The sequence below is a fragment of the Moschus berezovskii genome, chromosome 6, assembly GCF_049115385.1.
Source record: "Moschus berezovskii isolate FMDL1 chromosome 6, NW_MosBer_1.0, whole genome shotgun sequence".
Lineage (NCBI taxonomy): Eukaryota > Metazoa > Chordata > Mammalia > Artiodactyla > Moschidae > Moschus > Moschus berezovskii.
The window spans coordinates 70,388,030-70,402,917 of NC_142465.1; the positions used below are offsets into that span (position 1 = coordinate 70,388,030).

Below are 14,888 nucleotides of genomic sequence, written 5' to 3' on the forward strand. Positions count from 1 at the left end.
AACCATCTCATTAGTAAATCTTTGCAGTATTACATGTTGAAATGAGAACATGTTTGGCACATTGGGTTAAATAAGATATGTTAAGATTAATTTCATTAGGTCCTTTTTTGTTTCTGTCAGTGAGGCTACTGTAGTAGAAAATTTGAAGTTATATGCAGGAACTTCTGTGGGATAATGCTGTTCTAGCTCACATGCTTGTATGCTCAGTCCTGTTGGACTCTTGCAACCCCATGGACTATAGCCCACCAGGCTCCTCTTGCCATAGGATTTCCCTGGCAAGAATACTGGAGTGAGTAGCCATTTCCTCCTCCAGGGTATCTTCCCAACCCAGAGATCAAACCTGCATCTCCTGTATTGGCAGGCGGGTTCTTCAGCACTTGAGCCACCTGGGAAGCTGTTCTAGAGAGCTCCTCAAACCTCACAACTTATTATTGTTGTTTTTTTGGCTGTGCTGCCTTCACCAGCCAGATATCTAATCTTCCCTCTGAGTCATCACTGCACCCTGTTCTTTTCTCTCTAATGAGGCACATTCCCTGGGTCCATCAAGGCTGTGATATTTCTGGGAACTGAGACCAGGTCTGTTTTACCAGAGTTTTCTCCACCTCTCCTTCTCCCCAGCATGGTACTTGATGGGACTAAAGGTGAGGTAAAGAATTAAGTGAAAGAATTAAGAGAATTAAGCTATTAGAAACAGAAGTATGGTCATGACATGATCAGGGGACCTTCGATGTCTCTACTTTTACTTTGACAAACAGAAGTGTTAAGAATGGCAAAACATGGGAGGTGGGGAAGGGCAGGGAGAAAGGATGCTGACTCCAAATTCAGAGATGCTCAACTTGGCATTAATTGACGCAACACTTCGAATCTTAACTCTTTGCAAAAACTTTTCATTAAAGAGCATTCCCATTACTCTCTAGCTTGCTTTTGTCTTTCAAGTTCAATCACAATGTTTGCAACCACCTTTGTGCAGACAGTTTGGTCTACCTTGCGCTGTTAGTCTCAGTTCCTGGCTTTATTAGACTGACCCCTCAGGGTTTGTCTTTCATCCCCTAGGTCAGATGTAGGCTGTCAGGTGTAGCACGTATCTCTTTGATTTGTAAACCCTTTGGGCCAAGGACTGGGCGTTTCCCAGGTGGCACTTGTGGTAAAAAATCCACTTGCAATGAAGCAGACCAGGGCTCGATCCCTGGGTCAGGAAGAACCCCTTCGGGGCGGGGGGGAGTTACGGCAACCCACTCCAGTATTCTTGCCTGGAGAATTCCATGAACTGAGGAGCCTGGCAGGCTACAGTCTATAGGGTCACATAGAGTCAGACATGACTGAAGCAGCTTAGCACACGTGCATGCATGGGCCAAGGATTAAGGGCTCTACTTATATCCAGTTACTCAATGGAAAAAGTCTCTTTTTTTTAAAACAATAATACCTTAACTTGCTGTAGCTTATTTTTATATATGAGCCTTGGTACTTGTAATGCTTTGGTACTTTGAAATGTTAATTTTTCCTTGAAGCAATTGCCTTGAACATAATATTTTAAGGAAGAAGAATTTTAATTGACATTTTAATTTAGGGAAAATAGTATTTTAGGGAAAAAGTACTCCAAAATTACCCATATTACATTGCCATGTCAGTCATTTTGACCAAATTTAAACAACAGGGTCAAGCAAAATGTAGCCACAGATTAAAAATCTTCTATACATAACTGCCAAAGTATTGCTAAGGAAGGACTATTTCCATATTGTATTTAAACTTCTGTCATAATCAGACTTAAGTTTGAGATGATAAGAAGTTGATATAACTGGTTTGATTGTAAATATGTTGGTAATAACATTTGAACACTGTGTAATGGTTATATTATTAGAAGAATAATCTAGTCTTTAACACTAAAGGACCTAGACTTCAGTTTCCTTAACCAATTCCCCTTTTTGAGTGATTGCCTGTGCTTCACTAATTTCTATAACCAAGCTGGAGTGGAATCCAAAAGAAAAGGTACAATTTAAGTTGTTTTAAATGTGACTGTCAAACCTGGGTCCTGCATTTTCAAAATTATTTTTAAAAATTTGAATTTCTAATTGTCTCTTAAACCCTTCAACTATTGAGGCTTAGTGAAAGAAGTGAGATTGAAGATCAGGGAAACGATGTGAATGAAGGTGTGTGGCACTCAGAGGAAACAGACATGCTAAGCAGACGGGGATCTGCTTAGCACGGGATGGGAACAGAGAAGAACAGTTTCTCAGCGTAGTGTGAGAAATAAATGTGGTCGGGGTAAGTTTGTGGGGGAGTAATTTGTGCAAGTCTTTAAAGGTGGGCAGAGAGGCTCATGCTTGATGTAGGTGATCAGAATAAGCCTTTGAAGGCTTTTGAACAGGAAAGTAAAGTAAAAGAATATTATTGGATGAGTATCGTTAGTCAGAAGCAACCCCTGCGACGGATTGAAGAGGAGAGAGCCCAGAGATAGGATGGCAGGAAGAAGGTAGTTCCACTAGATTAGATTTCAAATCGAGATTCACCTACATTGGAATTAATAGCATGAGCATGAAAGGAAATGAAGTGAAATGACTTCCAATCTTTCGTCTTGGGTGAACTGAAGAACGTGTCCTCATGAACAGATTCGGTTCCTAACAGGAATTAATGATTCTATTGGGGAAAATGGATGTGTTTGGTTATAGAATAGTTGAATCTGGAGCTACAGTGAAACACCGAGGAGAAATGTCCAGTTAGACACCAGGGACAGGATCAAGAGCCCTCAGAGCATGGGGTGGAGTGACAGGTAATTTCCAGACCAAACATGGGAACCTGAGGAATCAGATGTTTTGAATTGAGGGAAGGGGGAGCCTGGTGGGCTTCCGTCTATGGGGTCACACAGAGTCGGACACGACTGAAGTGACTTAGCAGCAGCAGCAGCATGCCCTTAGTTAACCTACAGAGAGATGGGAGTTACTGACGAGCAGGAGTTTTTTCCCAAGGCAGAGGTGAAGTTACTGATGCTTTTCAAGGACTTCTCTGGTGGTCTATTGGTTAAGACTCTGTGCTTCCACTGCTGTGGGCAAGGATTTTCCACCATTACAAAGGATTCTGGCAGATGATGGAACCCAGCAGGAGGCAAGAGAGAGACTGAAGGTGTTGAGGACCAGCCAGGCAGAAATTAGGAGGAAAAAGTTCTTGAAAAGGAGAGCTCACAGCAGATCTGCCTCGGGTGTATTTTACTTTTTAACCACTGGGGGGAGTCCTTCCACCACAAATCAAATGAAACAAGTCTGCTGCTAGGAAAGACTAATCAATTCCCCGACAGTTAAAAACGCCCCTTTTCTTTTCCATTTATTTTCTATCTTAAAAATATGGAAAGTACCTGATTTTCTATTCACTCCAAAAATTGCTATCCCACTCGTATTGCCTTCTGGTCCCAATATCCACAAATGCAAAGAAAATCCTTTACATCAATTCGCGGAATAGAATGTAGTGCAAGAGTCTGGACCCCTGCTTCAGTGTACTGTCATTAACTTCAAGCTACAGATATCCTTCCCTCCCCTCAGATTCTGCTTCTGTTTGGATAAGCCATCTTCATTGTCCAGAAATGACATGAGATGGGGTTAATGTTGTAGTACTATCACCTTTGAAAAGGACATGGCCCTGGTTCTCGACCCCCTAATATAGCTGGTCACATGCTCCCCAGGGTGGCCTGGGTGAGAACAGTGGGTGGATGCAACCCTCCGTGGGGATGGGGGAGCAGTGGTATCCAGTTTGATGCACCTCGATGAGATCTTTGTGGTGGATCAAAGAAAAGAACCCACCTGTAATCTAGCACATTTGTTTGTTCACCTTTGTAATTGATAGCAGAGCAGACAGTGAAGCAGGAAGAAAATATAGGTGATGATCTGAAATCAGAGGGCTGGAACTGATGGCAGTCCACAGGATAATTTGGCATGTGGGCTTAAATCAGAATGTAGACAAGCATTTTTGACTTGGACTCTAGACAGTATTTAAAACTGTTTTTGTTTATCATTTTTTAAAAGATTTTTTTATGTGAACCATTTTTTATAGAGTCTTATTGAATTTGTTACACTATCACTTCTGGATTTTTTTTTTTAATGTTTTGAGTTTTTGGCCCTGAGACATGTGGGATCTTAACACCCCCTGCATTGGGATCTTAACCACAGAACCACCAGGGAGGTCCCTAAAAATGCTTTTAAAGTGGTTTCCAGAATTTAAAAAAATCAGGGAAGATATCTTTCCCTCTGTCTCTGACACACACACACACACACTCCATGGGCTTTTTTTTTTTTAATCTCAAAGTAACACTGGGGTCGTATTTTCCCATTTAACAAGAACAGAACAGAACGGATGAGGCACGAACTCCCCATTGTCCCTGTCTTTTTGCAACCATCAGTTTCATTTCTTTTTCCTGGCCTCCAGAGGTAGCCAACTTTGGAACCCCAATTGGGGCCCTTCTGTTTCATGCCTTGCACCCTCTCATTCCTGTCCCCAAGAAGAGAAGTCTCAGTATTAGACCTTGCTTTGTAGCTGTGCTAACCTCATAACGCCAAGCAGACCTGTTGTCTGAACTGACGTTTTCTATAGCAACAGAGAAACACAGATGCCAGTCTCCCTTAGGTGCACACTTCAGATCTTAGGAATAACCACACAGATGCTGGATAGGTGTTTTTCAAGCCTGCCTTTCAACTTTGGGGTTCCCAGCGGTGGGAGAACCAGTCATGCTTTGTATGGGAAGTTCTTTCTTCTCCCAAGTCCACATTTGCTTTCCACGCTCAGCCATTTTGCGGTCCTCCTTCTGCCTGTTGCAATTCCACAGACAAGTTGTAAAGCCAGAGTGTGTGAGGACCAGAGAGAACTTTGGGGTTATTGTATTCACATTCTCATTGGGCAGCTGCCCCGATGCACATCCGCAAGGCCTTGCTCACCATGTTTCCTCGGGATTGCTTTATGCTCACTGGACAGCTTTTTCCTCTGTCCCGCCCTTCTCATTGTTATTTCAGTATGTCCACTAAAGTGAATGCATGTAGGCTCAATTCTGTTTCTTTTGTTGTTATTGTTGCTCTTAGGATTATGTATATCACGTAGTGAGTGCGATCTGTGAATGGACAGTGGCCTTTGGTTTTATTTTCTACTTTCTAACATTCATCCACGATTTCCAGGTTGGTATTTATCCATTCATATGTTATAAGTTACTGATGATGAGGGTTAGTAGGAAGCCACAGAACATTTCTCGTATTAAAGAAACATAAGAACATTAGCTCTCTTTTTTACCCTTATGTGTTTGAAAAAAAAAAATTGCAAGTATTGTGCAACTTAGTGTATTCCCAAAGGAAAGCATCTTGAATAGTTCTCCCAAACAAGGAAACATTCATCTGTCCCCTGCCATTTGATGCTTATGGTCATAGATCCTGGTTATTTACTTTGTGAGGCGGTCTCACTTACAAGTTCCAAATAACAGGAAATATGTCTTTTCTTAAAAATAAAAGTGTGTTGTTGAAAAATGTTCTGAAGGCGGAGAGAAGGTGGGACCTTGTCAGATTTGGCAACAGGGAAAGTCTTGCATCTTGAAAGAAGTGAATTATTAACTAAAAGGTTACAGAAAGCCAAGAAAATTCTTGAGGACCCAACTCAAGCTCACTACAAACCATAGTGAGATCATCTCTGAGTGGGTGCAAAGCTCTTAGGAGTTTCTGAGCTGGCACTGGTGTTGTTTACCTTCTTTTAAACCTTTTTTTTTTTTTTAAAATAGAGTGTCACCTTAAGAATATCCACAGAAATCAATGGTGATGTTTGAAGAAAGAAGAACTCTATTTCACTCTGTGGAAGTGGCAGACAATTCCTGGAAGTGGTACAGGGGAAAGACAGGGTTTTAATGCTGCCCTGTGTGGAATTCATCTGCAGCACATCCAGAACTTGAATTTCTTTAAGAATTCCCAATAGTTGTACTATTTCCAAAGGTATGTTTTCCTAGAGAATGTAGAGCATTTATGACATCGTAGCAATGTTTTTATAACTTTCCAAGTAGACACTTTTTTTGTATTAACAAATTCCTGACAGACAAAATAAGGTATTCCAGCAAATGGAGACCTCTTATTTTTATACAAATTCTGTTTTTGTTAATTTCTCTCTGTGTGAATGATTTGTAGAGATACACTAACAGGAATTCATTCAAAAGTAAAATCAGGGATGTTCTTTTTAAGATTTTATTTTTAGAGAATGCACTGTATAATTTTATATCTTGAGAGCATTTCTAAAATTCAGTTTAAAATGATCATTAAGATTTAGTTAATAAACTAACACTAACTAAGAGACTGATTTTTAGATGAACCAAGCAAAAAGCTTCTATCAAAAGGCCTTAAGACCACTATGTACATTAACTCAGTGACCATGGAAGAACTCGGTTTTGAAATTCTGTCCCCCGCCCCATGGGCCTCCCTGCTCGCAGAGACCCAGCTTTTGCCCTTGCTGCTGACTGATGGCAGTCTGTAGTGATGTGTTCCAGGTGGGATGGTTTCAGCCAGGCAAGTTAGAAATCAAATCCTTCTAACAGCAGAGCGAAATGGAGGTGAGCAACTAATATGAAGAACTCACTGGACTCCAGAGTGAGGAGGGGAGGGTGGGGAGTGTGTCTCAGGGAACATCCAAGGAAGGCGGGATTATGGGAAGGAGACTTGCTCAATCCTAAACCTCGGCAGAAACCAACCTGCGAAAAGCATTAGACATTCCAGTTACAAAGCTGCCCTTTATTGTTACTGGCATAACTCGACACGCTGTCTGACTCAGAAGCCGCACCGCACATCTTGCATTCCTTTCACGCCAGTCCACGGGCGCTGACGGGCAGTGCAGGTCTGAGAGGGGAGGGAGGGGAGCATGGTGCAGGATGCAGTTACTTTGCTTCTCTTCTTCATCCCCACGGCTGGATGTTTGCACACTTTATGAGACGTGAAGCAGATCCTTTGCTCGGTAACAGCACATCACGAATGATGAGTGAAAAGCAAGTCATTCCAGAGGAAGAAGTGGGTCTTGAGATGCAAAGGTTTAAAAGTGGAAGAGAAGGAACTCACCTTCAGGGATCCTCCAGACCAGAAACCCATGTCTGGCCAAGAGGTTCCAGACCTTGAGGGCTCATGCCAAGGGCAGAGCAGCTCACCTGGCCAGCCATGGAAGAAGGAGGCTCAGTAGTGGTCAGCCCCCTCTGCAAGGACAGACCCTATCTCCCCTGAGGGTTCAGCAGTGAGAGACTGAGACCCACCCCTGGGTTGGTGGTAACTTGGAACTGAAATGCTGGTTACATCTGTGTTCTGCAGAGGAGGAAAGCCACTTACGTTTGCTGTGGAACCTGCAGTAGAATGAATCCAGGGTTCGGTCTCCCTTGCAACAGACTGTTGTTATCAGCCCTTCTTGACACTTTAATTGTCATCCTTCATTTCTGTATCTCTCTGCGTGATTTAGATTGAGAGCTCCTTGAGGGCAGAAGTCTGTGCCTTAATCTTTGTTACTCCAGCATTTACCAGGCTGCCTCCTGGTACACAGTAGGTGCTTAATAAATAAAAACTCACTGACTGCATGAATGAGGGAGTGAGCAAGTGGAGACATGGCTGGGGGACATTTGTAGTACTGCATAATGAGATTTACTCTGGTTTACTAATGAGGTAATAAATAGTCTGTGTTACCTTTTAACATTGACTGTTTTGCTTCGTGTGCTGTAAACGATTCAGTTGTCTGGGTGTCTCCATTCTATGACGACTCTCTTCATCCTGGACAGTTACCACAGAAATTGTTCCATGGGCTAGACCAAATGGCACACCTGGCTTGGCAAACGGAGAAGGCCAAAACTCACTCCAGGCAATCACCTTCTGCTGATTTCATGAAATCTCGAAAGCTGGTCCCCTCCATATTTTGGTATTATTTCTGATTTCCATGAACTTGCATTTCCTTAGACCTCATGGCTGAAAGAGTAAAATAAAATGAAATATTTCTTTATTTAAAATCTATGTCTCTGTTAAATTATAATATGTCGACTTGGTACTACTATGAAGTATATTTATTCAGGAAAGTATTCTAGCTCCACTTGGATTCTATAGAGGTAGAGTTTAAATCTTATTGTTATTTTAAAAAATTTTGGCCATACCATGCGGCATGTGGGAATCTTAGTTCCCTGACCTGGGACTGAATACTTACCCACTGCATTGAAAAGTGGAATCTTAAACACTGGACCTCTGAGGAAGTCCCAGACCTTATGTTTTCTTAATTCATGTAGTTTTGCATGTGGGCAGGATGGCTCATCTTTGCAGAGATTTTTGAATAGTAGTATCAGAAGTTTTCACAGAAATCCAACTCAATGTTGTTGAAAGAAAGAGAGGCATCTATTAATTCAAGTTATGAGAGGTCCTGGGGTGGAGCTAACTATAGGGATGGCTGGATCAGAAAGTCACCGGGACTCCATCTATTCTCTCCTCTCTGTTGGCATCATTCTCAGGCAGACTTTCCCCTTGGTGAATGTGAGATGGCTTCTAGAAGCCGCTGGCTACAAACTGTCCAGTGAAATGAGAGGGCTTCCTAAAAGTTCTAACCAAAGCCCTCCAGTTGAAACTCACTTTCTCTGATTGGCTGTCTTGGGTCACATGCCCACCCTGTCACCCAGGGAAGTGCAATGCTCTGATTGGTCAGACCAGTGTCACACTTTCACCTCTGGAGCACTGAGAGGGGTCCACACCACCCAAACTGCTGGGCTGATGGTGCTAGAAAGTTGTTTCTCAGAAGAAAGGGATGGGAAACGGGTCTTGCACTAACATAAAGCTGCAGATTCCACTACAGAATTCAGTTCTCCCAGACCCCAAAGGCCAGAAGAGCCAACCCAACTTGATTCAGAGTAAACCAAATTTTACCAGCTGCCCATCTTTTAAGGTTAAAAAAAAAAAAGTAAGTTATATAGGTGATCAGTTTGCCTTCAGTTAACTTCAAAGTCATGTTTATATGTTTTCAAATTTCTTGTGTTCTTATTTAATCTCTGTGAGGTTAGTCAGACAGTTAACTGTCACATGTTTCAAATGAAGAAGCTAAGGCAAAAAAAAAAAGGGAAGTTCAGTGACCTGTAAGTGGTTCTACTGCAACAGATTCCAGTCTGGGGCTCTTGTTTTCTTGGTTAATAATCAAGTGCATCTCCTCTGCCCCCTAAACACTAACAGAGGATTCCACAGAAATTGCATTTCATAAACCAAATTAAGTGCGTTACTGTTGTGCTGTGTCTGGATTTCCTAACATCCCTTACATGTGGCATGGTCCCATGTTCCCATTTTTCACTCAGTTGGAGACGCCCTGGTCTGGTATTTGGGCCTGGAATGAGGAAGGGGCAGTGGGAGGAAGATAAGTGGTCTTCACTCTCTCCCACTCCCTGATTCTGGCAAGCCTGTAAGCCCAGCCGTCTCCCCACACACATACTCTTGGTCTGGCTCTGAATGCCCTGCATTCTCCAGTCCAGAATGTCATACATCTGCATCCTGTCTGTTGCACAAGAGAGCAAGCAACCACAGCCTCAAGCCCTGGAGGAGAAGTTTCTGATGCTCCTGGGTCACCCCCAGCAGATCCATCTTCTAAAATGAAGGGCAGCAGGATGCCAAAGTTGCGTTGGGGGTGGTGGCAACCTCCAGAATCGATGCTTGGAAAATGCTGACGGGGCTACCAGCCATCTGCCCTGTGGTTTGGGCCAGGGTGCCATGAGATGATGCCTAGGAAGCCTGCAGCCTAGGCAGTCCCTCAGTGACGCGCAAAGCCCTCCATCCCCGGAGCCAGCTCCACCTCTGGACTCTTCAGTTACGTGAGTCTCTCTTTAACTTTGGTAGACTCGGGCTGAATTTCTCATGCTTATTCCTAGAAAAGCCCCAATTTATGCAAACACTCAAGAGTTCTAATATGCAGATATAGCAAACTACTGTTTCCTGGACTTACTGTGCTGGGGTGAAAAGATAATTTCTAGATAAGTGGCCATTTAGCCGTTCCTCACTCGCAGTCCTTCAACTCTGAATCATGTTTTCTTATTTTTAAAATTTGAATCAGTCATATTGATGCGATTCAAACATCAAAACAGTATTAAAAGGTCCTCTGTGAAGAGGCTTTGTACTTGCCTCTTCCCACACTTAATTCACCCCTCTTCTGGCAGATAGCCCCTTTCAATGAAAATACAAGCAGAAACTTACCTATAAGATGATTTCCCTTTTAATTTCTTTGCCAAATGTAGCATACCTTGCAAACAGTTTTGAGCCTGCCTTTTTTGACTAGGCAGTGTGTCGGAGATAGGTCCTTACCGATACATAGAGAGCTTCTTCGTGTTTCTTTGTTGTTGTTCTGTTTTTTTACCCCTGTATAGTATTCCATGTGCCATCCTTTATTTAACAAGTCCCTTGTTTGGTGATCAGTCATGTGGTTTCCAAACTTTGCAGTTACAAGTGAATGACCTAGCACATACAGCATTTCACACGGTTGCAAGGACATCTGCAGGAGAAATCCTATAAGTGGGAATGGTGGCACCCACAGGAACTGCATCTGTGATTTGACAAATTACTGTCATCTTGCCTTTGGAGCCTCTTTACTTGAGCATTTTTTGTTGGAAAATCTTCCTAGCTATTTCGCCCTTTCATCCAGACTGGGGACACTGATGGTAAATTCACCTTTTCTGGGCAATGCATTCATTCATCACGTGGATTCTGCAGTACAGGGTATGGGGCAGAGACCAGCTGACTGTGTCACTGCTCTTCTACAAACCCCTCTTCCTTCCCCCTTTTGTCTAAGCTCCCAGGGTAGGGAGGGCAAGGCTGTTTGCTCACCTCTCTGCAAACAGAACACCATCCCTGTCTTCTACCTCCTCCCCTCAGGTGCCCGCTCTCTTTCTGTCCATGGTCAAGAGCGTCTCCATCTCAGTTCAGTTCAGTTCAGTTCACTCAGTCATACCCGACTCTGGGACCCCATGGACTGCAGCATGCCAGGCCTCCCTGTCCATCACCAGCTCCCACAGCTTTCTCAAACGCATGTCCATTGAGTCGGTGATGCCATCCAACCATCTCATTCTCTGTTATCCCCTTTTCCTCCTGCCTTCAATATTTCCCAGCATCAGGGTCTTTTCAAATGAGTCACTTCTTTGCATCAGGTGGCTGAAGTATTGAAATTTCAGCTTCAGCATCAGTCCTTTCAAAGAATACGCGGGATTGATTTCCTTTAGGATGGACTGGTTTCCTTTAGGATGGACTGGTTTTATCTCCTTGCAGTCCAAGGAACTCTCAAGAGTCTTCTCCAGCACTACAGTTGAAAAGTATCAATTCTTCGGCACTCAGCTTTCTTTATGGTCCAACTCTCACATCCATACATGACCACGGGAAAAACCATAGCCTTGACTAGATGGACATTTGTTGATAGAGTCTCTGCTTTCTAATATGCTATCGAGGTTGGTCATAGCTTTTCTCATTCTCTCTTGGGTTTTTCATTCTCTGCCTCTTCTAATCTTGTCCCTTTTTTATCCACTTTCTCTTTTGGGATCTCTTTGAAGGCCTGCCACTTCACTTACACTTCCTTACGGTCTGAGAACATTTTGCTTTTATAGACATCAATCATCAATCACCATATTCCCTTTCCTCTTTCTGGCAAGCTGACTCATTACAGAACCCTAGGGGGATTCACAGGCTTTTTGGTCCTCCCTTACCTTGTAGCTTGGTGGTCAGTGTGGGATGACCACTGAGTAGGGAACAGGGGTGCAGAGAGAGAGATTCCAGCTGTGAGAAGCGTAACTTAGAAATAACAGGCATTACCTATTATTCAGAGTGAAGTCAGCCAGAAAGAAAAACACCAATACAGTGTCCTAATGCATATGTATGGAATTTAGAGAGGTGGTAACGATAAGCCCACATGCGAGACAGCAAAAGAGACACAGGTGTATAGAACAGTCTTTTGGACTCTGTGGGAGAGGGCGAGGGTGGGATGATTTGGGAGAATGGCATTGAAACATGTATGTTATCATATGTGAAACGAATCGCCAGTCCAGGTTCAATGCGTGATACAGGATGCTCGGGGCTGGTGCACTGGGATGACCCAGAGGGATGGGATGGGGAGGGAGGTGGGAGTGGGGTTCAGGATGGGGAACACATGTACACCCATGGCAGATTCATGTCAATGTACGGCAAAACCACTACAATATCGTAAAGTAATTAGCCTCCAATTAAAATAAATAAATTTACATTAAAAAAAGAAATAATAGGCTTTAAAGATGGCCTACCTTCATCCAGGCCCTTGATCCATCATTACACCATAATCCATAGCATCCATGAGGGTCCACTCTGGGTGTGGTGCACAGTCCACGAGTTTTGACAAATGTGTACTGAAACGTATCCACTATCGTAGCAACATACCAAATACTTTCACTGTCCACAGAATCCTTTTGTCATTTTGAAAAAGACAAAATTGGGTTTACCTATGGGGAGACAGTGTTCACTCTTTTTCAGTATTTTTCAGGTATTCAGGGACTTTTGCTTAACCACCAGGAACATTTTTTTACTTGCTTGCATTATTGCTCGTGTCCTGTTAATACTGACTGAGCATCCAACCATGGCAAAGACGATGTGAGAAGCAATCATCTCATAATTAGCCCCATTTTACCACTGAGGAGATTAAGGTGCATGCTGTGAGGTTGTCACCAGGCAGGCACCAACCAAGTGATGACACTTGGACCAAACCCAGGGATGTGACCCCAACAGTCACCCTTCCCAACAGGACTGTGTAGTTATCATCTGTTCTCACGTGAGTGTGAATTAACTTATCGGCGTCTGTAGGATCACATCACACAAGGCCTTGAGGGGGTGAAATCCCTAAACTAGCAAGTTTAGAAAAATGGGTGAAATGTCTATTTTGTTGCTTCAAAAGAGTGAATCCCAGTTGTGCTCTGTGCTTCCAAGACTGACAGGGGTGGGGCAGGGTGGCAGGGAGTGGGCAGTGGGAACACATGAGAGAGAGGGCTCCTGTGCCACACCAGTCTTTAGTGGGAATTTGAGATGAGCTCTCCCACGCCATGCATGACCCGTGAGGAGAAGTAATCAAAATGGCTAAGGAGTCCATGAGGCAGCGAGGCTGCAGGCTAGGGGTAGCACTCAGTATGTCCAAGGCTCTGGTGGCTATGAGGGTAGTTTCCTAGGTCTCTGAACTCTTGGTATCTCTTGCTTCTGGTTGGTGCAATAAGACAGGCTTGGGGTTAGAAACATCCGCTCTTTACTAGCCAAGGATGCAGTCATAGTAGGGTGAAGAGGAGAGACCACTTAGGCTGCCCCCAACTGGGTAACAGAAGTTCTCACACTTGACAGACCAATGGGCTTGTCATTCAACCTCTGGCAGGAGGTGTGGATGTGGGGTGTAGAGTCCTTAGAGCCTCCAGCAGCAGCAGAAGGGTCTCAGGGCTCGGAGTCCCGGGTTCCAGCTTTCTTGCCTCATCAGGCTAATATTAGAACAAGTGATAGGAATGCCTGGAAAACAAAATTCACCTTCCAGAACAACCCGATTGCTCAGGGTCAGGCCAGAGAAGCAAGTTTCAGGTACCACTCAAGATACCTGATTTAGGGCGAAGAGTGATGTAGTTAGGGTTGGCCAGTGATTTGACAGCTGCTAACATAACCTTTAACATGTGTATTAAAATGAATACTGAGCTTAGTTCAGTCTGTCATTTCCTCTTAATACTTAAAAAGCCACAGTTTTGTTTGAAAGTTCCCCCAAAAGGCTCTAGCTAGTGAATTTGTTCTTCTGCTTGACTGCACTTGGAACTCTGAAGTCAGAGCCACCTTGAAACTGAAACCGGGAAAATCCCTGGTGTCTCTGGCAGGAGAAGAAGCAAAGGTATGTTCTGAAGTTTATTAAATAATTACCCAGTTGTTGACATGTTGTAGGAGGAAGAAAGCGCTGAGGTGCTGGCAAGTAGGAATAGAGATTAGTTAGGATTTTGGGTCATGGGGCTTATAAATGTGGTAGAACATTCTGGTGTTCCCTGACCTTTGGCTCAGGGCAAACCAGGGCACGTGTTCTTCCGAGTAGACTCAGTTCACCAGACCTTGGCGTGCAATGTCGTTATTTTGACTGTCTGAATGACCATGGTCAGCTTGGGTCCAATTAATGCTGAAGATACTCAAAAGTCTTTAGCTGTTGGGAACAGATGTAGCAGTGACTTGAAAGGAGTAAAATAAGTGAGAAACAAAAGTTGGAATTGGCCATTTCGAATCTCCTCTGCAGTCGGTGTGAATGGCAGATGAGAACAGGTTTCCTAATGAATGGTCCTGAGACTAATTCGCTTCCGAGGTTCAGAGTGGAAGGATAATCCTTTCCCTCAGAATTCCCCAGACTTCAGCCATTTCTGTGTCTCCTTTGCGATTTTTGTGATGCTCTTACTGCAATTTACTGAATATTTGTCAATGACTTATCCATTCATCTGCTGAGGAACATTTAGATTTCTTGCATATCTTGGCTATTGTAAATAACGCTGTGATGAAATAGGGGTGCATATATCTTTTTGAATTATAATTTTGTGTGGGTGTTGCCCAGGAGTGGGATTGCTGGATCTTCTGGTAATTCTATTTTTAGTTTTCTGAGGAACCTCCATACTGTTCCATAGAGACTGAACTAATTTACATTCCCACCAACAGTATAGGAGGGTTTCCTTTCCCCACACCCAGTTTAACACTTGTTAACTATTTTTATTTTAAAGAGAAACTTCTTCTCCCACTGCTTCTTCTGGACTGCCTGGTTGGTCATTAGTGTTACCATTCACTGGGTCGCTCAAGGTAGAAATGCTCTGCTCCTTACCCCCACCTCATGTTCTGTTAACTTCATCTCCTATGTACAGGGTTAAAAGATAATTATTATCCAAACCAGGG

The 14,888-nt window shown here is 43.4% G+C and overlaps 1 protein-coding gene across 2 annotated transcripts in view; it reads left to right on the plus strand.

Annotated features, from left to right (window-relative positions):
* DRAM1 (DNA damage regulated autophagy modulator 1) overlaps window positions 1-6,298 on the plus strand; it is a 32,390-nt gene extending 26,092 nt beyond the window's left edge. For both annotated transcript variants that reach the window (XM_055395704.2, XM_088837151.1), the window contains 3 exons: window positions 1,928-1,986; window positions 5,058-5,150; window positions 5,741-6,298. In XM_055395704.2, coding sequence (XP_055251679.1) covers window positions 1,928-1,986; window positions 5,058-5,150; window positions 5,741-5,785 — 197 coding nt within the window. In that variant the 3' untranslated portion in view covers window positions 5,786-6,298. The remainder of the gene's footprint in view (window positions 1-1,927; window positions 1,987-5,057; window positions 5,151-5,740) is intronic.
* The last annotated feature ends 8,590 nt before the right edge of the window (window positions 6,299-14,888 follow it).